Raw genomic sequence first — 26,775 nt, 5'->3', positions numbered from 1 at the left:
GAATGCAGTTTATAGTTTTGCCAGAAACATGGGTCTCCAGCCATTCTCCAAATACAGGAGTAGGCCTGCCTTTGATTATATTTGGATACCGATCTGTTGTCTGCATATCAGTTAAGTGACTTGTCCAAAGCTTTATTTTGGATGTTTTGAGTTGTGGAATTTTTCAGGAATTATACTTCATATTTTCTGTCTGCACTTCTGAACATCTAATTTAAAAATTTACTCTCCAAAAATTTGGAATAATCGAGACTATTTGAAGCAATGTTACTTGACATGCAGTTTGAAAGATTTGAGTGACTTGCCTCCCGCAGTTTCTGTCAATCTAGTGGTTTCTGCAAACCTGAGTCACCAGAATCATAAATAAGCCAAAAATATTGTGAGATCATGCATTTATACATGTGACTTCCACAGCCAAAGAACATCCCATAAACCTGCATAATCCAGGAAGGATGTTGAAAGTATAACAACTCTGGTTATGAGGGAAAATGTAGGAACCAGTTTTGTTTTGCCAAGTTTTACAGAGAATATGCAATTACAAATGATCTTATGATCTGTTTAGTTGTTTTAAATCTTTCTTTAAAACTGAAGATTGGCCAAGATATGAAGCTTGCTTGATCTTTAATGTGTGTCTGAGCAAAGGGAGTTCCTCAATTTGTGCTTAACGTGCTACACTTCACACTGTATCTAGTTTGGTTGTTGTATTTAAATACTGCAATGGCATATGGTGCTTGGAGTTGAGGATCAGGGCAGTCTTTTTGTACAATATTTTGTAATATTTACAAAATTGTATTTAGTTTTCACTGAGTCATTGCAAAACTGCATTTAACTAATTCAGTTGTACAAAATGGAAAACATACCTGAACCAATTTCTGCTGTTGCTTGTCAAAAGGTTAATTGGTGTTTTGTGTGCAGTGCCCAAAGTACTTTGAGGTTAATGTTGGTTTTGTACTGCAGGTTTATGTGGATCAACTTTCAGTCACAGACATGGAATATATTGCTGACACAATCTTTCCTGCTATTGATAAAAATATCATCAGTAAAATGGTTCATTTTAGCTATAAGGTAAAGTATTCCTTCTACTTTAAGAAATCATGTTTGAATGAGAAGTTCTTAACATGAATATTCATTATTAATTGAATTGCTTTTTGTTAAAGGTGAACCAAGAAATAATGGTAGAAAGGAAATGGGGACAAAAAGGAGGACCATGGGAGTTTAACCTACGTGATCTCTTCCGGTGGTGTCAATTAATGTTGGTAGACCAAATGCCAGGGTGCTATGATCCAGGCCAACATGTTGCTTTGGTATATGCAGACCGAATGAGAACTGAAGCAGACAGGAGGAATGTAAGAATGACAACTATTTGCTGTTACCATTTTCAGTTAATTCTTGCAGTAAATCCTGCCAATGGAATGATGTGAACTTTGTAGCTGGGGGTTTAAGTTGTGACTTCCCTTTCTTTGCCAATGTTCAATCACTTTACAGATTTGAACTTGAGAATCAGAGCGCGACATTTTTTATTTCTCTTGTTAATTTTAACACTTCCAATCAAATTTACATTTAATTTCTTCTGTGTGTGGAAGTTGAATGTGTTGAAGTATGTTATGTTTTTTTACTGCATTTAATCCTTAATATCCAGTGCAAAAGTTTCATTTTTGATACACAATGATAATTGCAATTGCACATCAAATTCAAGTTGGATAAGGCATGTCTTTGGTGATAGCTTAAAAGACATTACACCAAAAAGTTGATGTATCCTGGGTGGAGCTGCAGGCTGAATACTCCTCTGACCAATACACGTGTTCTGGCACTTAGACCAAGCAGTGTTTATACCCCAGCATGGATTGAATTAATGTGTCTTGTCTGGTTCCTCTGTCACTTGTGCACTGAGCTGCAGCTGCTGTTAATTTGAAGCTTGCAGGTTGAACAGCTCTAACCATGGTTGATGTTCCTCACTTATTATTCTTACCAACCTTTCTCTGCCAGAGTCTATCCTTTTCCTCATACTGCCACACAAGTGGTAATTGTTTGGTCAGATCAAAGGCTTACACAGTTTACCTTTTTGAATTTTGTCTAATTTCAGGGAAGGACAGGTAATTGTCTCTTCCCCAGTTTTAAGATTAAGTTCTGGCAGAAGATAGTACAGTTTCATAAATTACATGAATAGTACTGCTAAGGTTACAAGGCAGATGCACCTTAATGAGACAAAGTAATTTGGTGAACTAAATGGGCTCATATTCTACACTAATTGTACATTTTATTTCTTCCAAGATGTTTGCTGTATTTGAAGGAATATTCTCAAATGATGGCATTCAATTGTATCCCTACACTGGGTCCAGAAAGTTCCATATCACACCACAGCAGGTTCAGGTGCGTGTGTGACTTGGTTACATGAACTTCAGTTTGATCAAGTAAAGAAAAAAGCATGCATTTTTTAAAAAGAAAACTTGTTGACAACTTGTAATGAATCATTGCTGTTCTCCTGTTTCAGGTTGGTTATTCTATCCTTTCACGTAGTGCATTCACTGTTCCTATGTCGAGCAAACAACTGTCCATTCTTCATCATTCACTTCAACCACTGGAGTCGGTTATGAAGTGCGCTCAGATGAACTGGATGGTAATTTTGGTGGGGCCGGCTGCCAGTGGGAAAACCAGCCTAATCCAGCTCTTGGCTCTTCTGACAGGCCAAAATTTAAAGGTTATGGCAATGAACAGTGCTATGGACACTACAGAACTACTTGGTGGATTTGAGCAGGTGAGATATCTTGAAATTAAGCTTATGAATTTTGCCAAATTTGTTTAGCTTTTATGGAACTGTCAGTGTATTCCCTTGAAACTAATGGGAAGCTTGGAACTCACTGGTTAGCACTTACGATGCCAAAGTCCCAAACATTGAGGTTGTTGCTAGCATTGTTTCCCTGCATTTTGACTTTGAATTTCTCATTGGTAGCAAACTAACTTGCTGCAGTTCTCCAGCCTTCATACTGGGAATTTTGCCTGCAGAAACTCTCAGGTTATTTCTCACCAGGAGATAAGAATGATTTGAAACGTTTAGTGATATGATCTTCTTGTTTTGGATACAGCATAGCTCTATTTATAACTTGCACGGCTTCACAGGACTATTGTTGATTAAACTTATCGTGGATTAATTTTTGTTTTATTTCACGCTGCTTTTCATAGAGTTATAGTCATACAACATGGAAGCAGAGCCATCAGCCTACTGTGTCTATGCTGGCCATCAAGAACCTATCTATACTAATCCCATTTTCCAACACTCGTCATGATCCATCTAAGTACTTAATGTTGTGAAAGTATCTGGCTCCACCACCACCACCTCAGGCAGTGCTTTTCAAATTTCAATCACCCTGTGGGTGGGGAAAAGAAAATTCTTCCTCTGATACTCTCCAAATCTCTTACCTGATGGCTTAAAGATATACCTTCTGGTCATGGACACCTTTGCTGATGGAAAAGAATTCTCATGGTCTTCCTAGTTTATGCCCCTTAGAATTTTGCATACCCTAAGCAGGTCCTCCCTTGGCCTAGCCTGCTATACAGAAAACAAACTCAGCCTATTCAGTCCTGCATGGTGAAACACTCCATCTCAGGCAACGTCCTGGTAACACTCTGCGGCCTCTCCGGTACAATCGTGTGTTCTCCATTACGCCTGTGGTTCTTCAGCTGAAGCTTGAATGATTTTTATCGTCGTGCTTTTATTTTCTTGCTCTTATTTTGTGCCTTGATTTGATGAAGGCAAGTATTCCTGAGCCACCTTAACTACCCTGTGCTGCTGCTTTTGGGGATCCTTGGATATGAATGCCAAGGTCCCCATGTTCCTTGGTATGTTCTAGGGTCCTTTCATTCCTTGTGTATATACCTGCATTAATTAATCATCCCGAAATGCATTGCCTCCCATTTTTCAGGGTTAAATTCCATCTGCCATTCCCCTGAATGTCTTGTAGACACATCAGTATTGATTTGTAACTGAACACTACTCCTATTATTTACAGTGCCACCTTCTTTCTGTCATCTGCAAACTTGCTGATCATACCTCCTTCATCCGCATCCCAGTTGTTAATGTTTTTAACAAATAGTAAAGATCCTAGCACCAGTCTTTGTGGTACACCGTCAACCACAGGCTTTCGATTGCAAAAACAATCCTTGATCATCACTTCTACCTCATTGTTAGCGATCCAATTTCAGGCCAAATTACCCTTGATCTGATAGGCTCCTGGCTTTTGGTCTTTACTGAAATCCATGTGAGCTACTTGAAATACACTATCCTCATTAACACACTCAGTCACCTCTCTGCAGAATGCATTCAGATTTAATTGGAGAGAATTTCTGCTTAACATGCCTCTTGACTATGCTTGATTAAACCTTGCCTCCAAGTGCAAATCCCAGAATTTTTTCCAACAATCTCCCTATCACTGATATGCTCTCAGGCCCATATTAACCTGACATATCTCTGTTTTCCTGTAGAATAAAGATGCCACATTTTCTGTCTGAGTCTTCTGGCCCCTCTTCTGTGGTCAGAGAAGATTTGAAAATTTCTGTCAGAGCCTTGACAATTTCTTACGTGGGATGCATCTCAGGCCCTAGGGATTTGTCCACCTTTCCTTCTAACTTTTATGAATTTAAATCTTGGCAGCTGCTTTTGTTTAATCCATTACTTGTGTTTGTATTCAGATTTAACATTCAAGATGGGTGTGAATCAAAATGTCATAGTGATAAAAAAACTAATGTTTCACTTGTCATGATAAAGGAGTTGGAAACTTTGAAGTTGTCTTTATGCTTACAGGTTGATATTTTGCGTCCCTGGCAAAGTTTAATTAGGAAGGTGAAGGATGTTGTTCTTGCTGTCACCAAGAATGTTCTTCTTTCCCTGGACTCTTTCCATGATGGTGGTAATCTTCTCAAACTCTGGCATTCATTCCTGAACAGCTATTCTCAGTCTCCAGACAAGGATCGTAGTTCTGGCATTTCCTCTGATGCAGTGAACAGACTGGAGAATTTGCTTGCTGTTCTTCACCAGTTCAACAACAAACTGAATACACTCTCATCATCAGGTATGTATTTCTGTGTGATTTATTTATAGATTTGGTGGCATGATTTAAAATTTTACAGAAAAATTTGTTTGCAACTTAAATTTTTTGGAAAAAGGATTCCTGTGCATTTAGAGGATGAAGTAGAACTACTGAAAATACTGCTTTATTTTAAAGGCTGAAATGCAGTTATTGCTGCTCAGTTTGAGGGATACCATGGATTGCTATACCACCTCCACCTCTGTATCCATGGAACTCTGAAGGATGAATTATTACATTGTGTACCTACTACATATTTTCCCATTCATCCTTGGAAAAATGTATCGTATATTTTGTGGGTACTTAATGATGGACCTGCTAAAACATGCTATATTTTAGCAAACATTATTAGATACTGATAGATGAGAGCTTTAGTTGTAATCATCAGCCTTAATTGGCTTTGGGAAAGTTGGTTTCTGGTTGAGTTGAACAAATTAATGGTTTTGTTTCCACATATTTTTCAGTGGCCTTTTGAGGCAGACTACCTTTCTCAGAAATTTTTTTTTGTTTCTTGTCTTTTTTTTAGAATTTGAAGAACTGATTGCAGAATTCCAACAATTCAACCAACTACGCAGTCAGTTTTTGGATGGTAAAAAGCGTGGCACTTTTGAATGGGTTGATGGGATGCTTGTACAGGCTTTGAAATCTGGTGATTGGCTGCTGCTGGACAATGTTAACTTCTGCAGGTGAGACCAATACTTTTGCTGGCTCTAACATTTTGATCAAACTGGGTTTCAAATGAATTCTGCTGCTGTTTAATGTAAAGTCAGTACTTTAATAAAATGCTGGCAGATTTTAATCATATATCCTCTTGTGATTGGTATTTGTGATCAGTATGGAAGTTGTTGGAAATTGCTTGTTCTGTAAATGTAATTGGAATGGGATTTACTGGATGTTGCATACAAGTGACTACTAATTTAAAATTATTTATATGCTGCTGGTTGTGTGCTACATTTCTTTTTAAACCAGCCCTTCTGTGCTTGATCGTCTGAATGCTCTTTTGGAACCTGGAGGAGTCTTGACCATTAGTGAAAGAGGAGTGATTGATGGCACCAGCCCAACTATTGTCCCACATCCAAATTTCAGGTATGATAATTTTGGTGGTAATTCTTGGCTATTAAAATGAACTAATTTTTATATAGCTAGATTTTCTGCATCTTTTGACAAAGAGCTCACTAACTTAATGGTACTTTATCTGTCCCTATCTGAATTATACCTATAGGGATTTTAATGTTTATATGTAGAGTTAGTAGTTTTTATCTCACTTTCTACACTTGTTCAATCTGAAAACAAAAACACTTATTTTAACGGTCTTCTATGTGATAACCAATCATTAGTCTGTGCTAACATACTTCCCCAATAATGTAAGCTCTTGTGTACCAGCCTTTTATGTGGCATCTTGTCAATGTCTTCTGGAAATCCAAAGGTTCCCCTCTATTAATTCAATTTGTTACATCCTCGAAGAACTTGAGTAAATTTGTCAAACATAATTTCTTTCATAAATCCATGTTGACCTGATTTGATTACATTAAGCTTCTCTGAATGACTAGCTATTTCTTGATTATAGATTCCAGCACCTTGCCAACGACAAATGTTAAACTAACAGACCTACAGTTGCCCGCTGCTTTTCATCCTTCTCCATTCTTAAACAAGGAAGTGACATTTGTGGTTTTCTAATCCACTGGTACCCTCTAACTCAAGTTTTAAAAACTTTAACCAATGTTTCTGCTATCTCAGCAGCTGATTCCTTTAAAAATCTCTGTATGCAGGCCATGAGGTCCTAGCGACTTGTCTACCTTTAGGCCCATTAGCTTTGCCTATACCTTGTCCCATCTGATGGTAATTGTTTTAAGTTCATCCATGCTGTTTGAAATTAGCCCATTTGATATCTTTGGGATATTTGCAGTGTCTTCCAACAAAGACATTTATTTATCCAACAAAGTAATTTTTTTTAACTTCTATTTTCTTTCCTGTTATTAATTTGCCAGTGTTGCCTACTAAAGGTCCAGCTACCCTCTTTATTCATCAAAAGAAACCCTTGTTTTGATATTATTTGTTAGTTTTCTCTCAGTCAATTTTCTTCCTCCTTGCTAACTTTTTAGTGTCTCGCTGCTAATTCCAGTAACATTCTCAATCCTCCGGTCTGTAGTTAGTCCCTACCACTTTGTATGCTTTAGTTTTTGATTTAATGTTTCTGTTGACCTCTGGTTTTTCTTTCTCATGGATCCATCAATTTCTCTGGGCTTGGTCTTTTTAAGGTGGTTTTCCATTAGTTAGGATGAATTATAATAAAATGAAATTGTCCTTGAACTATCAGTGCCTAAAACTATAGCTTTAATTTTAAATGACATTTTTAAAATTTGAAATAGGCTCTTTATGACCATGGACCCAGTGCACGGGGAAATCTCACGAGCCATGAGGAATCGTGGGATTGAAATTTATATCGCAGGTGAACACAGTGCAGATCCTTTGGATGAATATGATATGAAAATGCTGCTACATGGGCTTGGTCTTATGGGAGACAATCCATGTACTGAGCTGATGGCATTGTATTCGGAAATAAAAGAAATTGCAATAGGTAAGACCATTAACTTTAAAATGAATCAAATTAGTGGCTTTTAGTAAACTGGTTCTAGCTGACATATCATTTAATGGTATTCTTGCATTTAATTTGAGGCTTTGTGCTTGCTTGGGCATTTACTTTGATACCATTGGTTTTGATTTATTAGCAAATTAAATCTTGTAAAATAATTTTTCAGACAAGTGTGGGTTTAAATATTTTTAATTTGTTACTTATTTTTAAACACAAAGGTAGTACCTCCATCACTTCACTCCTTCGGGCAGCTGTTCTTATTGTTCAGCAGCTGAAGCATGGTCTTGGTTTACCAGAGGCATTCCTTCGAGCTTGCTCAGAAGTGTTTGTTTCTTCACAAACTTCTCAAGCTCACCAGAAGGTAAGGGTTAAAGACTTTTGTAGTTCAGAATTTCTGTAAATTCAGATTAAAGAATGACTAGCTTTTTAGAGTCTAAAACAATGTTTTTGTTACATATACAACATTTTGAGTTGTACCTAATGTTATTGATGTTTATATGGCCAATCATCCAGCTTTAGTTTTACTGCTAAATGCAAGTTTTATCAGTTTAAAGCTATCTGAATAATTCTGCTATCTTTTGTTGCAACCACATTCATGAGTTTAAGATAAAAGCATTTAAACAAAGAATGGATCATTAGCAAAACAAAATCTGTTTGTGTTGCAGCAAGTACAAGAACTAGTGGAGAAACATGGGCTCACATTGGCATCACCTGAATTCCGGGCTCATTCCTTGACTATCTTAGGGCTGTGGCCAGATTCTATTCCATCAGCAATGCTAACAGTAGAGGATTCAATGCTGTCCATGGTCCATCGGGATGGGCAGGTCCTTGCTTATTGTTTGAACCAACTGGGCCTCAACAATAACAGGTAGGTGGGAACCCACTGTTTGTATGTAGTCATTTTGGGAAAGGCTAAAGTATGCTGGTAAAGTTCTTCAGCTTGAATTTTACTTAAGTCAGGGTACACCTCTATCATGTTCACACATACGATAAAACATTGTTCTAAGCGAAAACTTTGAATTGCTAAGATTGCTTTTATTCCAGTTATTAAGACTTATGAAACAATATGGATTTATAGAAAATCCAGCAAAATTAGATCACAATCTCCATTGCTGTTTTTGTAATATATCTTTTTTCTGTTCTTTCTCCAACTGAGGTTTCAACCATTGACTCTGACTGACCTGGAGATAGTTTTGCAGTCTTGTAATATGGATCGTCTTTCATTCCATGGCAACAGGACAGCAGCTCAAGTAGCCGATGAGGTTGATTTGGTTCCTACTGCTGTCAGACTGGTAACGGAGAAAGCATCTAATCAAGATTGGCTGTTAAGAGCTAGATGGTTGTGCCACATAGCAAAATCCCACAAACAGTTGCCAGGTAGAGTACCATTATTGGTGTTCAACCATATAAATTTGGTCATACAATTCCTACTGCTTAGTGAAATCCATTTAGTGAGTTCTCTTGCATGATGGGAGTTGCCAATAGCCATACCACATTCTGAAGATTAAATTGCCTGTTGATACCTTGCACAAAGTTGAATTTAAATTTGTAAGCTAGTCTTAAAATTTGTGTTTACGATCTAAATTTTATATAGATTAACTGAAGTTTCTTCATCATTATATTGGTAATACTTACACTTACAAATGTTCTCAGGGAAAAGTATGGAAGAAATGTGGCAAATATTCAGGGGATATTTGTGTGGAGTTACGATAGGATACAAGAACCGTGGTGGACAAAGGCTATAATCTAGTCAAAATGAAAAGAAAAGCTTACAAAGGTTCAGAGAGCTAGGTAATGTTAGAGATCTGGAAGAGTATAAGGCTAACAGGAAGGAGCTTAAGGAAATTAGAGCCAGAAGAGGACATGAGAAGGCCTTGGCGGGCAGGATTAAGGAAAACCCCAAGTCATTCTACAAGTATGTGAAGAGTAAGAGGATAAGATGTGAAAGAATAGGACCTATCAAGTGTAACAGTGGGAAAGTGTATATGGATCTGGAGGAAATAGCAGAGATACTTAATGAATACTTCAGTATTCACTTTGGTAAAGGATCTTAGTGATTGTAGTGATGACGCAGCAGACTGAAAATCTTGAGCATGTAGGTTTTAAGAAATAGGAGGTGCTGGAGCATTTGGAAAGCATCAAGTTGGATAAGTCACTGGGACCAGATGAGATGTACCCTAGGCTGCTATGGGAGGCGAGGGAGGAGCTTGCGGAGCCTCTGGCGATCTTTGCATCATCAATGGAGACAGGAGAGGTTTCAGAGAATTGGAGGGTTGCAGATGTTGTTCCCTTATTCAAGAAGGGGAGTAGAGATAGCCCAGGAAATTATAGACCAGTGAGTCTTACTTCAGTGGTTGGTAAGCTGATGAAGATCCTGAGAGGCAGGATTTATGAACATTTAGAGAGGTATAATATGATTAGGAATAGTCAGCGTAGCTTTGTCAAGGGCAGGTCCTGCCTTACAAGCCTGATTGAATTTTTTGAGGATGTGACCAAACACATCAATGAAGGGAGAGCAGTAGATGTAGTGTATATGGATTTCAGTAAGGCATTTGGTAAGGTACCCCGTGTAAGGTTTATTGAGGAAGTAAGGAGGCATGGGATCCAAGGGGACATTACATTGTGGATCCAGAACTGGCTGGCCCACAGAAGGCAAAGAGTGGTTGTTGAAGGGTCGTACTCAGAGTGGAGGTCAGCGACCAGTGGTGTACCTGAGGGATCTGTTCTGGGGCCCTTACTCTTCGTGATTTTTTTATAAACGACCTGGATGAGGAAGTGGAGGGATGGGTTAGTAAGTTTGCAGATGACACAAAGGTTGGAGGTGTTGTGGATAGTGTGGAGGGCTGTCAGAGGTTACAGTGGAACATAGATAGGATGCAAAGTTGGGCTGAGAAGTGGCAGATGGAGTTCAACCCAGATAAGTGTGAAGTGGTTCATTTTGGTAGGCCAAATATGATAGCAGAGTATAGTATTAATGGTAGGACTTCTAGGCAGTGTGGAGGATCAGAGGGATCTTTGGGTCAGTCCATAGGACGCCCAAAGCAGCTGCACGGGTTGACTCTGGTTAAGAAGGCATATGGTGTATTGTCCTTCGTCAACTGTGGAATTGAATTTAGGAGCCGAGAGGTAATGCTGCAGCTATATGGGACCCTGGTCAGACCCCACTTGGAACACTGTGCTCAGTTCTGGTCACCTCACTACAGGAAGGATGTGGAAGCCATAGGGTGCAGAGGAGATTTACAAGGATGCTGCCTGGATTGCGGAGCATGCCTTATGAAAGCAGGTTGAGGGAACTCGGCCTTTTCTCCTTGGAGTGACGGAGGATGAGGGGGGACCTGATCGAGGTGTATAAGATGATGAGAGGCATTGATCGGGTAGATAGTCAGACTTTTCCCCAGGGCTGAAATGGTTGCTACAAGAGGATATGGATTTAAGGTGCTGGGGAGTAGGTATAGGGGAGATGTCAGGGGTAAGTTTTTTACTCAGAGTGGTGAGTGCATGGAATGGGCTACCAGCAATGGTGGTGGAGGCGGATATGATAAGGTCTTTTAAGAGACTTTTGGATAGGTACATGGAGCTGAGAAACATAGAGGGCTATGGGTCTCTAAGACAGGGACATGTTCGGCACAGCTTTGTGGGCTGAAGGGCCTGAATTGTGCTGTAGGTTTTCTATGTTTTCTATGTCTGTGTTTTCTAAGTAGAGAAGCACTATTTGAACTCTGATTTTTGGACTTCAAACACATTTGCAAAACAGGTTATGAGTTACAAAGGGAATACACTGAAAAACTTGTTTTTTTTTAAAATTGCAGTTCTATAAGTGGAGAGTTGTTTCCATATAGAATATTCTTAGTTGTAACCATTTTGATTAATTTCTATGGCTTTTATGTAAATTAAACCCACAGACCTGGTGTTTACACAACTGGAAGCAGGGTCTAAAGGTCTCACTGCAGTTTATTCCAGTGCACTTCCTACAGGAATGAAAGAAGTTATTCAGCAACTGCAGCTTAATGCAAATGGTAATGTATTCCAGATTAACGGGGATCTTTTGATATCTGTTCATTATATTGTTTGATAAATTAACATTTTTGGAGAATAGGGAGTAATCAAGTTGGAGAATGGAAATGAACAACATGAAATTAGATTCTTTCATTAAAGCACTTGCATATTAATTGTAATTTTTTTTTGTACTGAAAAGTAGCAAGTTTATGAATTTGGGGTCCTACACACAATTTGGCAGAAGGAGCATTGGGTGGAAATTCAGAAATTTAAATTTTGATGGGGATCAAGCAACAGAAGTGTGTGGGAAGGAATGCCAAGACTGTAAGCACATTGGTTAATGCAGACTGTTTTCTCCATAAGCTTTGGAAAAGGTGGAATAATGTGGCCTATTGTAGAACCAATCTAATCTGTGATTGCATTTCCTCCACTGCTCCCCACCAGAGGTTGCCTCAGTTCCTTTGGACCCACGATGGAATCAGCAGCAGTTGGTTATTTTGTTTCATTCTATGGCTTTTGAAAATGGGGAGCATCGTTTGAAAGAGCTTCAAGCACAGCTTAGCTCCGTTGCTAACAGGTAACTGGAATTTCTTTCATTCAGACGTTTTGATTTCATTGAAGCTAATGTCATTTTCCTTCCTTGCAATGGAATCCGCTTGTCAATTTTGAGTTCTTCTAGGACTACTTTGTTCCAGATCTTCATTACAACTTGAAGTTTTAATATAAATATATAGGTGCAAGTGCTGAATTCTAGCAGTGAGATGAGAATGACTGCCATTGCCAATGACAACCTGATTTCAGAGTGGGACATCAAGGAGCCTTTATAAAAGTTACGGGATTAACAAGTAAAATCTGTACTGGCTGGGACCATTCCTAGCACAAGAAAATTGCTGGAGGTCAGTTATTTGAGCCACAATGCTATCAGTCCCAGAGTTCCTGAAGGCAGCATCCTAGGTGCAGATCTATTGACCTGTTTCTTTCATTGCAAGGTGAGAAATGGGGTGTTTTGCTGATTTGCATTTGTCCTGCTCCATCTGCTTTTCTTAAAATAATGAAGTGACTGCACCCATCTGCAAAAGATCCGTGCATTTGGGTTGATAGGTGATGAGTTTGTGCCATACAAATTTCAGGTAATGACCGTCTTCACGAAGAGAAGATAACAATGGCTCCTTCATAGATGCTGATAAATTTCACATAATCCTCCAAGCCCCACATGAATGTCTGGAAGTCACAGTTGCTCAGGAATTGTATTGCACAGCTGATATTTTTACATGGTGCAAGACAGACTGGGAATTCTGCAGGGAATGACTGACATTTTGGCTCTCCACACAAGCTCTTTACCACCACAAGAAGGTGCAAGTCAGGAGTATGATGGAATGTTCTGCAGTAGCTGAATGCTGCTCCACCAATTTGCATGGAGCAGAGATTTAAATATGTTTGTGAAGCAGTGTAAAGTGACAATCCTCCTATGGCTATGATAATATGATCTTTTCATTGTTTAAATTTTGGTTCAATTTTATAGGATGACATTTCTAATGAACAGAGAGGAAAGGGGATATATAGAGAAGACAACACTGGCATCTGAAGCTGCAAAAAAATCAGGAAGACGCAGTGCTTTAAGGATCTCTATAGCATTTCATAAAGGTAATAACTTTAAAATATATCAAGTCGGAAGATAGAACCTTGCGCTTTGTCATCTGCAGTGTAAGTGATGCATGAAAAAAAATCTTTAGTCATTTCTGAACATTTATTGGATCTGATGGGTGGAAATTGGAATTGGCATCTGTCTAATCTCAGTTTGAAACTTTGGAGAATCTCTAAGATTGCAGTGCTGCTTTTTTTTTTGTTTTATTCATTCATCAATTATTGCAAAGCCACCAATTATTGCTTATCCCCAAATTCCTCTGAACTAGCTAGCTTGGTCATTTACTAGGTCATTTAAGAGGGCTGTTAAGAATCAGCTGTGTTGGTTAGTTTGGAGTGAGTGAGTTAAGCTAGAATGGGTAAGGATGCGAGATTTCCTTCCCTGAATGTTGGTCATGTTATTGAGTTTTTTTAATTGCTTGAATTTGAATTTCCTAGCTTTTTGTTAGGATCCTAACATCTTTCCAGATCAATAGTCCTGGTCTTTCAGATAAGTGTAGTGAACTTCCTATATGCTATGAAACAACTGGGTGTGGAAATGAAGAAAAACTTTTCCTGATAATATTTACAATACTTCTATTTAATACAGTTGAATACTGTGTATAGTATTTCTATTCAAATTGTCTAGAAATGGCTACTGATGGAGAATTAAATGCACAAGCCTAAAATTTTAATGCTTTTTTTTAAGGGATGCTAAATTTCGAAAATCTGCCTCACCCAGCCTTGGCTCATCTTGCTGTTTTCTTTGAAGTTTGGGATGCCTGTGTGCTACAGTGCATAAAATCTCAGTTTTATCACCTAGAAGATGATGTCTTCGATGAAGTATGTGTGGATTGACACTTTGGACTTGCATGTTGTGCATGTTTATTTGTAATTGAATTTGTTTAGAAGTATATCATGTGCAAAAGAATCAACAAACAGTAAATCTTGGAGAGGAAGAGTGCAAAGATAACTGGCTTGCAGTTAATTTTCATAATTAAACTTGGTTATGACTACACAAATAAGTCAAACTGTAACGGTGATGTGTAGCATTTGAGCTGTGTGTTAAAGCAGTTATTATATTACAACATGCAGAAGTAGTACAGCTTTAAGTCGTACATTACCTCATAATATTTTGGTTTTATAATTAAATGGCAAAACGTGTACTTCAGGTTACGTGTACTTCAGGTTAGTTTGTGTACTTTTTATCTGCAGTAAGAACTTAGGATCTTGGAGGTGCCTGGTAATCATGTAATTACAATGAGAACAGTTAATTTGTGCTACAAATTTGGATCACATTTTTGTAACTGCTGTTTAAAAAATATTGAAAGTGATTCTGTTGGAATGGTTGAGTAGTTGCAGACCACTTAATTTCATTGAGGATGCTGTTTTGGAGATGAGACTAAGAAATTGCATTTCTCTGTGACATTAACAACTTTCTGATATCTTTTAGGTTCTATGCAACACTCTGTGGAGAGATCGGTTCTGGGTGGTTTCAGATAGAGTCACTTCGGATTCTGAAGGCATAGCACTGCTGTCACTCCATTGGCATTGGGTCATGAAACATCTCGTGAAGGATCACCTCCAACAATTGTCTTGCATTTCTCAGTACGGATAAGTAGTATTTACCATTTTGATCCTTGGATGTACAGGTTAGGAAGGCATGCTATGTTGGCGCCGGAAGCGTGGCGACACTTGCGGGCTGCCCCCCAGAACACTATACAAAAAATGCATTTCACTATGTGTTTGTTTCGATGTACATGTGACTAAAAGATCTTACCTTATCCGTTAAGAATTCCATATTTAAGTGCTTTCCTCATTCAAGGTTTAAGGTCTTTATTTGGTTGATTCCATTTAATTGCTCAAACAACAAATTATTAATTTTTACATGCTTGCTAACTAAAATTTGATTGTAATTAGAGTCACTAACAAATTTATGTGGAGCAAATGTAATGTAAAGAATAATTTTAAAAAAGTTTGCTTGCATTGATATCACTTGCCTGTCTGTGGTCTGGCAAAGAAAACTGTATAATTGAGGAGCAATTAGACCCATGGGAAATATGACAGTAGTGTCTATAGAATTTGGAAGCGTACTACATCCAATGTCCAAAGGAAGATGTTTCAGAAGATTCTGGCATATCCAGGGATTGGTTTGCAGAGAGTCATTTAGGAGTGCCCTAGTTTGATTTGGGATTTGTACCTTCTTGGGTGAGACTGCTATCAAAGGTCCAACAAATCTGCTGGTGAGGAGACCTATTTTTCTGTGCATTTAGGAGAAGTGCATGAAGAATGGGTTTCTTCACCAGAATTATCATTTTCCTGGTTTCCCTCCACAGCTCCAGAATGATTATTTGTAGACATGTTTATTTTTTGACGAACTGAAAAATATTATTCTTTTATCCAAATTAATTCTTTAAAATGTTCTTGTGTGACCAAATGTTTTAAGAAGTTTATTTATGGTGCTGTTTGTTTTTAAATTAGAATTTCTCAAGAAATTCACACAATTTCAGTTAACCTTCAAAGTCATCTGGCTAGTCCAAGTGGAATAACATACGGTGTAAAGAAAATGCAGAAATCGCTGGGTTTCCCCCCTCCGTTCAAGGTCAGTGGAATCTAATATCAGGTTGTTTTTGTTCATGGAGTATCTGTGGGATGTGGCAGCATAGTGGTTCAACTAGAAGCTAGAGTACATTTTTAAAAATATATATTTTCCTGCACTACCAGCAATTCTGAAAAAGGTTGCCTGTCATATGAGCTTCTGAAATAAAAAGCAAAGAAAAGTCATGAAAAGGAGAAAACAATTTAAAAAAAAGGTTGAGGAGTGCAGGACTAGTTGGATTGCTGTTGCACAGAGCTAGTACAGACCTAATGGGCCAAATAGCATCCTTCAATGTTGTAACATTCCTGATGCACTCAAATTTCATTAGCATCTGAAAAATAGTCATGCATGGTCTATGTGAATGAAACTGTTTTCTAATCACAGTGAAATGGAAGAGAGATAATCAACTGGGTAAATAGGAGATACCTCTCCCATTTGGCCCATCAGTCTAAGTTCTTTCAAGACCATCTTAAAAATGTCTTATAAAAGAAGTTAAATGAAATTACCAATTGAAGAGACTTGAATTTAAAGTGTATTAACACAATTAATTAGTTACATAGACAATTAATATATATTAATACATTATAATTGTCAATGAAATACAGAGAAATTAGCCTTCTGTTCCTAACAAAGTGCTATTGAGACCCTTGTGCCATTTCTTCCATTAAATAAAATCATGGTTGGCAAGGGTTAACTTGATTGCCTGCCTTTTTCATCAAATCCCTTTATTTCTTTGCTTACCCAAAATTTATCCATCAGAAGTAAAATTAAACATTGATGTAGCATCTGTGGGGAAAGTTGTTAAATTTTATCAGCCCCTCCGTAAAAGTTCTTCCTAATGTTAGCTGTCATTTTCTATACTGCCTGCTCTAGTCCAAGAATCGCCAACCAGCAGAAGGCATTTCCATCTAACCTTTTCCCCCTTTTAAACTTTAGTTTAAGGATTATTTTTTCCTAAAAGTAAAAAAAAAACATATCAAGGAACATATTAAGAATGCAATCATAAAAGGCAGGAGTTTGTCAAAAGCTCCTCAAGCCTGTTCCATTATTCAACATGTTCATGGCTAATCCTTTACTCCAAGTTGATATCACCCACTTACCTTGATGCTTGTCTCCAAATCTATTGATTTTTGGGCTTAAACAATTAAGTGTCCACAGTCTTTAGAGATAGAAAACTTTCACTCAAACTTAGATAGCAGATCCCTTACTCTTTAGACTTTCCAGCTTCTGGAATCTCAGTATCTCATTTGTCTCTAAATCCCTTAACATCAGGTTTAATTCTTGTTAATGCTATTGAATGTAGGCCAGTCCCACTCAATCTCTCCTTTCAAGGCTATAGCACCTCATAGGCAAGCATCTCCTTCCATGGATATTGAGATGGAAACTGCACACACAGGTGTAATCTCACTCGAGCCCTGTTCAATGCCTTGCACCTGGCCCTTCTTGCAGAGTAGTTGGAGTACAAGGTACCAGTTGCATTCCTTTTTGCTTGCCGTACCTGCACATTAACTGTGACTCCTATCCAAGTGCATTCTTGCCTCTTAGTGCACCAACATTTCTTCCCATTTAATTCTATATTTTTATTACAAAATGAATAAATGCTAATTTTTCCACATTATATTGCAAATGCAGTCATCTCACTTGTTTGACTTGGCATTTTCTTTTTGGCCTATTGCTTTTCCATCTAGCTTTCTTATCAGCAAACTTGGATGCATGACATTCATCCTTTGAATTATGAAGGGATAGAAGCAAATGATTTGAATAATAAAAGAAACTTGGAGAAACTTTGCAGAAGTAGCTTGTTATTACTGCTCCATTTCTACCTGTTGTGTTGTTTGGCTGAAAACTAAACATGGCTGGCTTCTTCAGAGTGCTGCAAGTTCATTTGAAATGAGTGGTTATCATAAGGAAGTGGTGATCTTTGAAAATGGGAAGCTGCAGCTCATTTTGGAGTAAATGGAAATAATGTTGTAGTCTCAAATGTTTCCATGTGGCAGTAATACGTAGGCATAATGCCATTAAATTGTCTTTTACAAATTGGAACTGCAGATGACATACAAATTTCTCTTCATGCAGAAAAAGGAAATACAAGCAATTTGTTCATTTAGAACAGTACAGCACAGGAACAGGCCCTTCAGCCTATGATGTTGTGTTGAACTAATTAAACTGGTAATTAAATGTCTAACTAAACTAATCCTTTGTGCCTACACATTGTCCATAATCCCTCCATTCTCTGCACATTCATATGCCTATTTAAGAGCATTTTGGATGCCTCCATCTTGCATCCACCACTACCCTTGGCAACACATTCCAGGTACCCACCAGTCTCTGTATAAACAAAAAAACATTTGTAACTTGTTCCCTTTTAAACCCTAACCCCTCTCACCTTTTAAATGCATGCCCTCTAGTATTAGACATTTCGACTCTGGGAGAAAGATACTGACTGACTGTCTACTCTACCTATGCCTCTTGTAAATCTCTGTCAGGTCTCCCCTAAGCCTCCACCACTCCAGAGAAAACAACTCAAGTTTGTCCAACCTCTCCTGTAATACATGCCCTCTAATCCAGGCAGTATCCTGGTAAACCTCTTCTGCAGCCTCTCCAAAGCCTCCCTTCCGATAATGGGGTGACCAGAATTGAATGCAATACTCTAGGTGCGGCCTAACTAGAGTTTTATAAAGCTGCAACATAACTTCCTATCTCTTGAATTCAATGCCTCGACTAATAAAGGCGAGCATGCCATACACCTTCTTTACCACCTATCAATTTGTGCAGCCTTTCAGGGAGCTATGGACTTGGACCCCAAGATCCCTCTGTACATCAACACTGTTAAGGATCTTGCCATTAACAGTGTACTGTACCTTTTACCTGTGACCTTCCAAAGTGCAGCATCTCACATCTGGCAGGATTAAACTCCATCTGCCATTTCTTTGCCCATATCTGCAACTGATCTATATCCCGCTGTATCCTTTGGCAATCTTCTACACTATCCACCACCAATCTTTGTACCACCCATCTACATTTTCATCCAGGTCATCTATATATATCACAAACAGCAGAGGTCCCAGTGCGGATCCCTGTGGAACACCACTAGTCACAGACTTCCAGCCAGAACTATCCACTACTAAGTCCCATCCACTACTACCCTCTGTCTTCAATGGGCAAGCCAATTCTGAATCCAAAAGGCCAATTCACCTGTGCATTCCGTGCATCTTAATTTTCTGGATGAGCCTCCCACAAGGGACCTTGTCAAACGCCTTGGTAAAATCCGTGTAGACAACGTCCACAGCTCCACCTTCATCAATCACCTTTGTCGTCTCCTCAACTCAGTCAAATTAGTAAGACATTACTTGCCCCGCACAAAGCCATGTTGACTTTTCCTAATTAGGCCATGGTTTTCCAAATGCTCATAAATCCTATCCCTAAGAACCTTCTCCAGTGGCTTCCCTACTGCTTACGTGAGACTTGCCAGTCTGTAGTTTCCAGGATTATCCCTATTTCAGTTGAATAATGGAATGATATTAGCTACTTGCCAGTCCTCTGGGACTTTGCCTGTGGTAAGAGAGGATACAAAGATCTTGGCCATGGCCCCAGAAATCTCATCTCTTGCATCTCTCAATAACCTGGGGTATATCCCATTTGGCCCTGGGGACTTATCCACCTTAATGTTCTTTGAGACCCAGCACTACCTCCTTGCAGATTTGATGCCGTGCTTGCAGGTTGGTTGTTTTGGACAGACTCTTAGTTGATGTGGAAGGATACATTTATCAAAATTAACTTGAAGGGGAGTTGATTATGTAAAACATTGGTTTAATCACAATGATTACTTATTGTACTTTACTACTTAAAGCAATAATAGTAGTATATAATACCAGACTCTGGCACTCATTTGATGCTCTTGAAAATGGATATTTCCTCCTTAGGTTGAATCTGTTGTGGAATGTACATCTAATCTCAAGACAATAAGTTCGGCCTTGGATGTGCTCAGTCTGAGACCAAAAATGACAGACGTGGCCTGGAAAGAGCAACTTTGTAGAATAAAAACAGTTGCCACTGACTGGAATATTAAGAAGGACTTGCTGTTGGCTTGGGGTCTTGTACTTCGAGCAAATTACCTTGCAGGATCTGACACTGGTATGTTTCATTTTTGTTTAGAAACATAATCTAATTGACCATCTTATTGTTATGTTCCATTCATTGATTTGGTTACAAAATAGAATTACCGGTTAGTGTAAGGCTTTACAGCGCCAACGACCCGGGTTCAAATCCGGCCACTGTCTGTAAGGAGTTTGTACGTTCTCCCCATGTCTGTGTGGGTTTCCTCTGGGTGCTCCGATTTCCTCCCACATTCCAAAGATGTACAGGTTAGGAAGTTGTAGGCATGCTATGTTGGCACTGGAAGCGTGGCGGCACTTGTGGGCTGCCCTCAGAACACTATGCAAAAAGATGTATTTCACTGTGTTTCGATTATAAATGTGACTAATAAGGATATCTTATAAAGATACCTTAATCAAAGACTATTCAGTTTGTACATGTGAAACTTCCCTATCCACATTTGGGATCGTTGGATCTGGTTATTTTCAAATCTGCAGGTTCTTTCAGGAGTCCAAGAATGAGTTGAGAACAACTTGGTGCTTCACCAAGTTTTATTAGAAAGAATTTAAAACAAAGAAACAGTCACAGAGCGCATGGCACTACCTTACTACTGGGAGATGAGCTGAGACAAAGGAACTAAAGATGAGGGCTGGGGTGGGGGGGGGGGGGGGTGGTGCGGTGGAGTGGGGAGAGAGCAAGAGAGTGATTAACAAAAAATGACACCTTTTATACCTGAGATAAGAGGTACTCCTTAGCTAACAATAGTCCAATCAGGAAACCTATTAGATACCTGTGGCCAAACCAACCAATGAGAAAACACATTCACCTGATGGACGAACCAGTAAGCTTGGAAGTGGCCATTCCTGTGCAGCCACTTAAGGTGTATTAACCACTATACATGTTTTTTTAAAACAAAAACTAATCAAAATAGTTGAATCCAACAGGATCATTGTATATTTGAAGCCTGCAGCCGGTGGCAGCTATTTGGTCTATTCCAACCTCATTATCTGATCTTTCCTGAGACACTTTCCCTTGTTCAATTTGGCAAGAACTTAACAAATTGATGAAGAAATTTAAATGAATAGATTTACAATTATTACAACTCTCTTCCCTAAATGCTGAATGCTATTGGCTTTCTGTTTTTGTATTCAGTTTTGAGTAATATGAGCACAATCTATATCTGCTACTTCAAATGGCTTCACTGATGAGCTGTGCCTTTTGAAATGAGACTTTTATTAAGCAAGGTAATACATATCTGGTTAAACCCAGACATAAGATTTAGTTTTATGAAGGATTTAGTTTTATGAAGGACGTACAAGGTCTAGCTGCTTGTTTGGCATGCAGAACTTTAGTGAATACCATATCTAATTTTGACTGCAATCTCCCTACATTGAGTTTGAGTTCAATGGAGAACTTTTGTACTTGTAGAACTGCTGACTGAGATTGGCAAGTTTTTGATTTGATTTTTGAGTTTGTCACCTTTGTTTGTCTTCCAAAGTAATGGGTAGTGAAAGTTTGTGAATAAGAGTCAAGTCCCATACTTAAACCCATCCTCCATGGCTGAACATTACTGGAACAAAACATGCTTGCATCAGTTGTTCATTCATTTCAGCCTCTTATTCCTAATTCATGCTTTCTCTGCCCCACTTTTATAAACTTAAGCCTTGAATGTAAATTATATCCATTTCTGCTCTTTCAATGCAAGTACCTCCTTTAAACTGCTTCAGACCTTCCACTTATTATGGAACTTATGAATTCTCATTGGAAGCATCCACTCTACTTGTCATTCTGCCTTCCAAAAGTTCTTTCAAATAACCCAACTTAGACTTGACTACTATTTCCTATTCGCTGTTTAGCTCTTTCAAAAAGTATCTTGCACGACGTGCTATTTGTGGATTTTCTGTTTGATTTAATCTTTGAATCAAATTCAAAACTGTATTTAAGCTGCATCTTTAATGATTTGAGGTTTTACTTAGGTTCTTGAAGCTTAAATATTATTTCTACTCTTAACAACATTTCCAGACCAATCCTTGTAATTTCTTTTGCTGTTAAAAACAGAAATCAAAAAATCTCCAAATATTGGAAATCAGAAATAAAAGCAGAAAATAAAGGATCCCAGATCTGAAATGTTAACTTCTTTTTCCACATTTTTTTTTCTTTTTGTTATCAGTTGGGTCATGATTAAAGATGTCCTACGGTTTGTTTCTGGAGTTCTCTTTTGTCAATGGATTTCCATTGAGTGACCAAACTTGGTCCAAGCTGGCTCCTTCATAAGTAATATTTACTATATGAAGTGCAGCTAAGACCTGATAGAGACAGCACTTCACAGAAGGGTGAGGGTAATGCAGAATTGTAAATGGGCAACTGAAAAGGAGAGGTCAGAAATGTATGTTTTTGAGGTCCTTGATGATTAATGCTAATATGTAGCAGTTCTGAAACCAAATCTTGGTTGATGAGGGATTGAGTTTGTTACAGCTGAGATCACTACTGGCTGAGAAAATACTGCAAATGTTTATTTCAAATTATTGATTCCTAAGTAGTTGATATTAAACTTCTGTGGTATAAATCTCTACTGCTACAGATGAAATACAGTGTGCGGTAAACTCTCTAACTTCAATGATGAAATCTCGGGGCCTTCTAAATTCTTCTGACTCCAAAAGTATTGAGCCTACACCATCTCAACTGGATGAGGATTGTTTGAATCAGTTACAGAGTAATATTCAGCTGTGGCCTGCAGTGGAATATTTGGCATTACTTTGCAAGTTTAAAGTGCTGGCAGACCTCTTGGATCTATCCTTAATATCTGGGTAAGCCAAAAATAAGTTATTAGCTGCTAAACATACTTCTTACAACTGTCACAAACCAAAAGGCAGTTAATAGCAGGAAGGTGGCAAACAGAAGTATAGGCATATGAATAGCCATTTAGCCCATCAAATCTGTTCCTACATTGCATGAGATCACATGTAATCTGTTACCTAACTCCTTAACAATAGTTGAAATATACAATTGACTTGATTTGGTGTTTGCACAAGTGTTAGTGAAAGTGTTTCCTTCACCTGTGAAAGGCCAACCTCTGATTTTTAAAGTTGTCACCCTCTTAAACCCCACGTACAGCTCCCATAGCTTGCTTTATTGTGATAAAACATTGACACCCCCCCCGCCCCCTGCAGTCCAATTACGTGCAGTGGGGTATCCCAATCTTGCAGACCCAAGTTTTAAATTGTTGGTGGCAAGGCACCCATCGATTATACAACAAATTTTCTTTAATATCCAGCAGAGGTTTTTACTCAATGTGAAATATAGCTTTGTGTAAGGTGGGGGGAAAAGAACCCTTTTTGGGGTAAAATTAGACTTTTTTTTGTAGGTTGTTGTTGCATATAATTTTTAAGTTGCATCGCAAAGAAAATTTTCAAAAGAGGGATAACAATGTAGAACATCTTTCCACTGAGATTTTAATAATAATAATAACGAACTTCCTACATTTGTTTACTTCTGGCTTTTGCAAGATGGGTGTTGTAATTCTCCACCTGCCCCTGGCCAGGAAAGCACAAACGCTTAAGTCACCTGTCATTTAAGTCATACTAAGTCAGCTGAGCTGAAGAATTTGAAGTAAAGATTGAATGTTGTATTGGCAGAGACTTGGCCCTGTCACTCTTATCCTTGAATATGCCCTTGATCATTCATTCTGGTTTGATTTTTATGGCCCAGGGTTTCTTTCGATAAATGGTATTTTAAAATGTATGATTATAAATTTTCTTGCTGCAACTGTGTCATACAGTGGAATGTTTAGGTTAAACTTTTTAGTACTGAAAGCAAATCTGGAAGTTTGGGAAAAATACAATCTTTGAATTTAATTTTAAAATGATTAAAACAGTTGGATGGTATGCTTTCAAGCTCTCAAAGTTGCAGACCACAGCTCAGTTAACATGGGATTGTGGAGGATGCTTTGGGTTTTCTGTAGTGCCAAAGTAAATGTGTGGATCTATGTACCCAATATAGCTTCAGCCATGTAGGTTATTCATTGGCTGAACACATTGGTTGTTGCCTTTTTATATGTGGAAGCGCATATGAAGCAATATCCATCATTCTATTATTGAAAACTAAAGAAAACCTCAGTACATGCAACAAATTTTAAGAGCACTGCACATTTTAAGCAGTAGATTGTAATTGAATAATTTGGTCTTTGTTTTTCACATTATCTTCTACAGAAGCAGAGTTAAACCAGATAGGTCAAAGGTTTATGCAGAACTATGTCAATTAGTAACATTCTGCACAAGATCAACTCCAGCCAGTGCTCAAGGTCTTCGAGAATTTTGGTATTTGATACAGACAGAAGTGAGTAGAAAGTTCAAATTCCACTTCAAAATGCTGGGATATGGTGTTTTGTTGACCCAAAAAAAATGCTTCAACTGCCTAGCCACTGAATGGAATGGTATGTTTACCAATTTGCATTTGGAAGCTGAACTTGCTGGATAAGCATGCAGGGCCCATTCTGTAAAGCCCAGTAAGGCAGCAGGGCCATGTGCAATCTAAAACAGTCAGCTGGGTAAGCCTAAACAGTCCCCACAGCTGAAATATACTTTGACACCAGGCAAACCTGCACCCTCACCTTTCAGTCAAATGTGACGGATATCCGGAAACTTTCAAACTAGTTAAAAAATTTAATTATTTTTAATTATTTCTAAATTATTTTTAGTATGCATGCATGAACACAAAATTAATTCCCAAAACTTCTGGTTGTTGAAGCTTCTAAAAGGATGGTATTTATCATTCAGCCCACTCAGCAATCTCCTCACTTGAGGAAAATTCTTCTCTAAAAAGATGTATACATCCCTTTTGGAAAAAGGAAATGGCTACAAAAAGTGAATATTTACTTGTGGCTGTTTGTTCATATATTCTTAAATTAACTTCATGTTTCAGGTTCCTGGTGAAGAATTAAATTTGCTATGCTCAGAACTGATATCAGCTGTCTTTGGAGCATGTTGGACTAGTTCAGTGTCAACAGATCCTGAGTATTGGCTGACATGGAAATCTCCAAAGTCTGTAGAAAATGATTGGGTGCAGGAAACTTTCTCAGACAAATCCTTAAAGGTTTGTTTTCTTTCTTTGTAAATAACCTTGTATGGAGGCTGCCACTTGGGTATCTTTTGATATATGGTAAAACAGTGTTTGTACAAATAATGCTTATTCCATCTGAAAGTACTCGGTGATTTTAAGAGCAGCAGTGATGTTCAACTTGAGCTCTAGAGCTTAGAGACTTGCCATTTTGTATCCAAGGTATATTTGTTTGTGGATGACATCAGTTGTTTCTCACCACCACCCCACCCTGACTGTCTCTGCATTGTCCTTTGATTTAATGTCCAATTGTCATGACTTTCGAATCTGTACCATTTCTCCACTGTAACTACTTCTATCTCCTTTCATGACCCCACACTTAGACAGCTTCAACATTTGTTTAATCCATTTTTTGCCCCCCATGTGATCTCTGGAACAAAGACTATTCAGTTTAACCTCTGCAACATTACGACCTACAGCTTTTCTACAATTGAAATTTTAATGTGCGACTGTTTACAGACTTAGTTATTAACCCCTTTCTGACCACTGAGCCTACTTAACACTTAACAGTTCTAACACAGAGGAAAGGGTTGGATATCTGAAGTTGTTGAATTCTATATGTAGTCCAAAGGCAGCAACATGCCAAATTAAGATGAAATGCTATTATTAAAACTTGCTTTGAGCTTTAGAATAATGCAGATGTCACAGACTAGGAGGTCTGGATGAGAGTGGATGGAGAATTGAAGTGACAGGCTATTTGGAAGTTCATGGGCATCCTTGCAGCCTCAACACTTAAAAGTACTTTTTATCTCTTCACTTTCCTTGGACAGGGGCCTGCTGTTTTGTGTCGAGCTGTCCAGTCAAAATGCTTCTTTGAGGTTCTGATTGGTGGTCAAGATAATCGCGAGGCTGTTGAAGGAATTGGTGGGGCAACGGCTTCCCATGTCACTCTGGGAGAATGGCAGGAACGGACTAGGCAGTTACAAGAAGTCAGCTCCATATTATGGACAAACATGGCTGTTAATTCCTTTGCAGAATTCGGGTATGAATAGTTACATCTGACTCCTCTTCATTACATTGGAAAAGTTATTAAGGTGCTGGGATATCTTCAAAGGGATTTTAGGAGAATGTACTGGAAGCAAGTGAAAGGAAATCTTTACCACAGTGCTTGAAAAGGACATGTGATTGTTCCTTTCAGATGAACCCCAAATCTATATTGCATTGTTAGTGGAAACACGGTAGAAAGGGAGATTTCCCTACCATGAAGGAGTGAAAGTTGAAGTTCTCATACAAGTGAAATACTACATTCCTAACTTTAGCTTTAGTCATGAAATATGCAGGAAAACCATGAGAAAATGAGAAGACATTTCAAACATTGTTTATTACCTGGACTACATCGTCACATGAAGTTTAGCCTGGTCCAGTCATTGTTGCCCTGTCTGGTTTTGAATTTGCAATCTGACATTAGTTGAAGCGGGGAGGTCTTGATAACTGAGAGTTATCAATTTTATATGGTCCTATACAGAATTTCATCAGAAAATGGATGAAATGAGAAACTGATCTAGTTAATTGCTGCTCCACTGTATTCTTAAATCCATTTCATCAGTCCTCACTTCCATTTGTGAATTTATTTATTAATGTTAGAATGGTTTTCATTTCAGGTAATTATCCTAAATAGTTCTGTGCAGTGCGTGTAAGGTCTAACAGAATAGGTTTTTTCACCTGTAGTCAGATTT

The 26,775-nt window shown here is 38.3% G+C and overlaps 1 protein-coding gene across 1 annotated transcript in view; it reads left to right on the top strand.

The window, feature by feature from the left end:
- The window catches only part of mdn1 (midasin AAA ATPase 1), a 148,734-nt gene that overhangs the window by 59,671 nt on the left and 62,288 nt on the right, over positions 1–26,775 (top strand). Inside the window, 22 exon segments of the mRNA XM_052024495.1 lie at positions 955–1,062; positions 1,155–1,343; positions 2,269–2,367; positions 2,489–2,752; positions 4,796–5,063; positions 5,605–5,764; positions 6,048–6,164; positions 7,448–7,656; positions 7,890–8,032; positions 8,337–8,539; positions 8,828–9,048; positions 11,574–11,687; positions 12,112–12,244; positions 13,190–13,311; positions 14,000–14,133; positions 14,744–14,898; positions 15,772–15,892; positions 19,813–20,023; positions 22,566–22,791; positions 24,193–24,319; positions 24,905–25,075; positions 25,870–26,081. Of these exon segments, the coding sequence (XP_051880455.1) occupies positions 955–1,062; positions 1,155–1,343; positions 2,269–2,367; positions 2,489–2,752; positions 4,796–5,063; positions 5,605–5,764; positions 6,048–6,164; positions 7,448–7,656; positions 7,890–8,032; positions 8,337–8,539; positions 8,828–9,048; positions 11,574–11,687; positions 12,112–12,244; positions 13,190–13,311; positions 14,000–14,133; positions 14,744–14,898; positions 15,772–15,892; positions 19,813–20,023; positions 22,566–22,791; positions 24,193–24,319; positions 24,905–25,075; positions 25,870–26,081 (3,707 nt within the window).

The sequence above is a fragment of the Pristis pectinata genome, chromosome 10 (genome assembly GCF_009764475.1).
Source record: "Pristis pectinata isolate sPriPec2 chromosome 10, sPriPec2.1.pri, whole genome shotgun sequence".
NCBI lineage: Eukaryota > Metazoa > Chordata > Chondrichthyes > Rhinopristiformes > Pristidae > Pristis > Pristis pectinata.
Note: the sequence above shows the minus strand (reverse complement) of the source record. Positions and strands in the feature narration are given on the sequence as shown.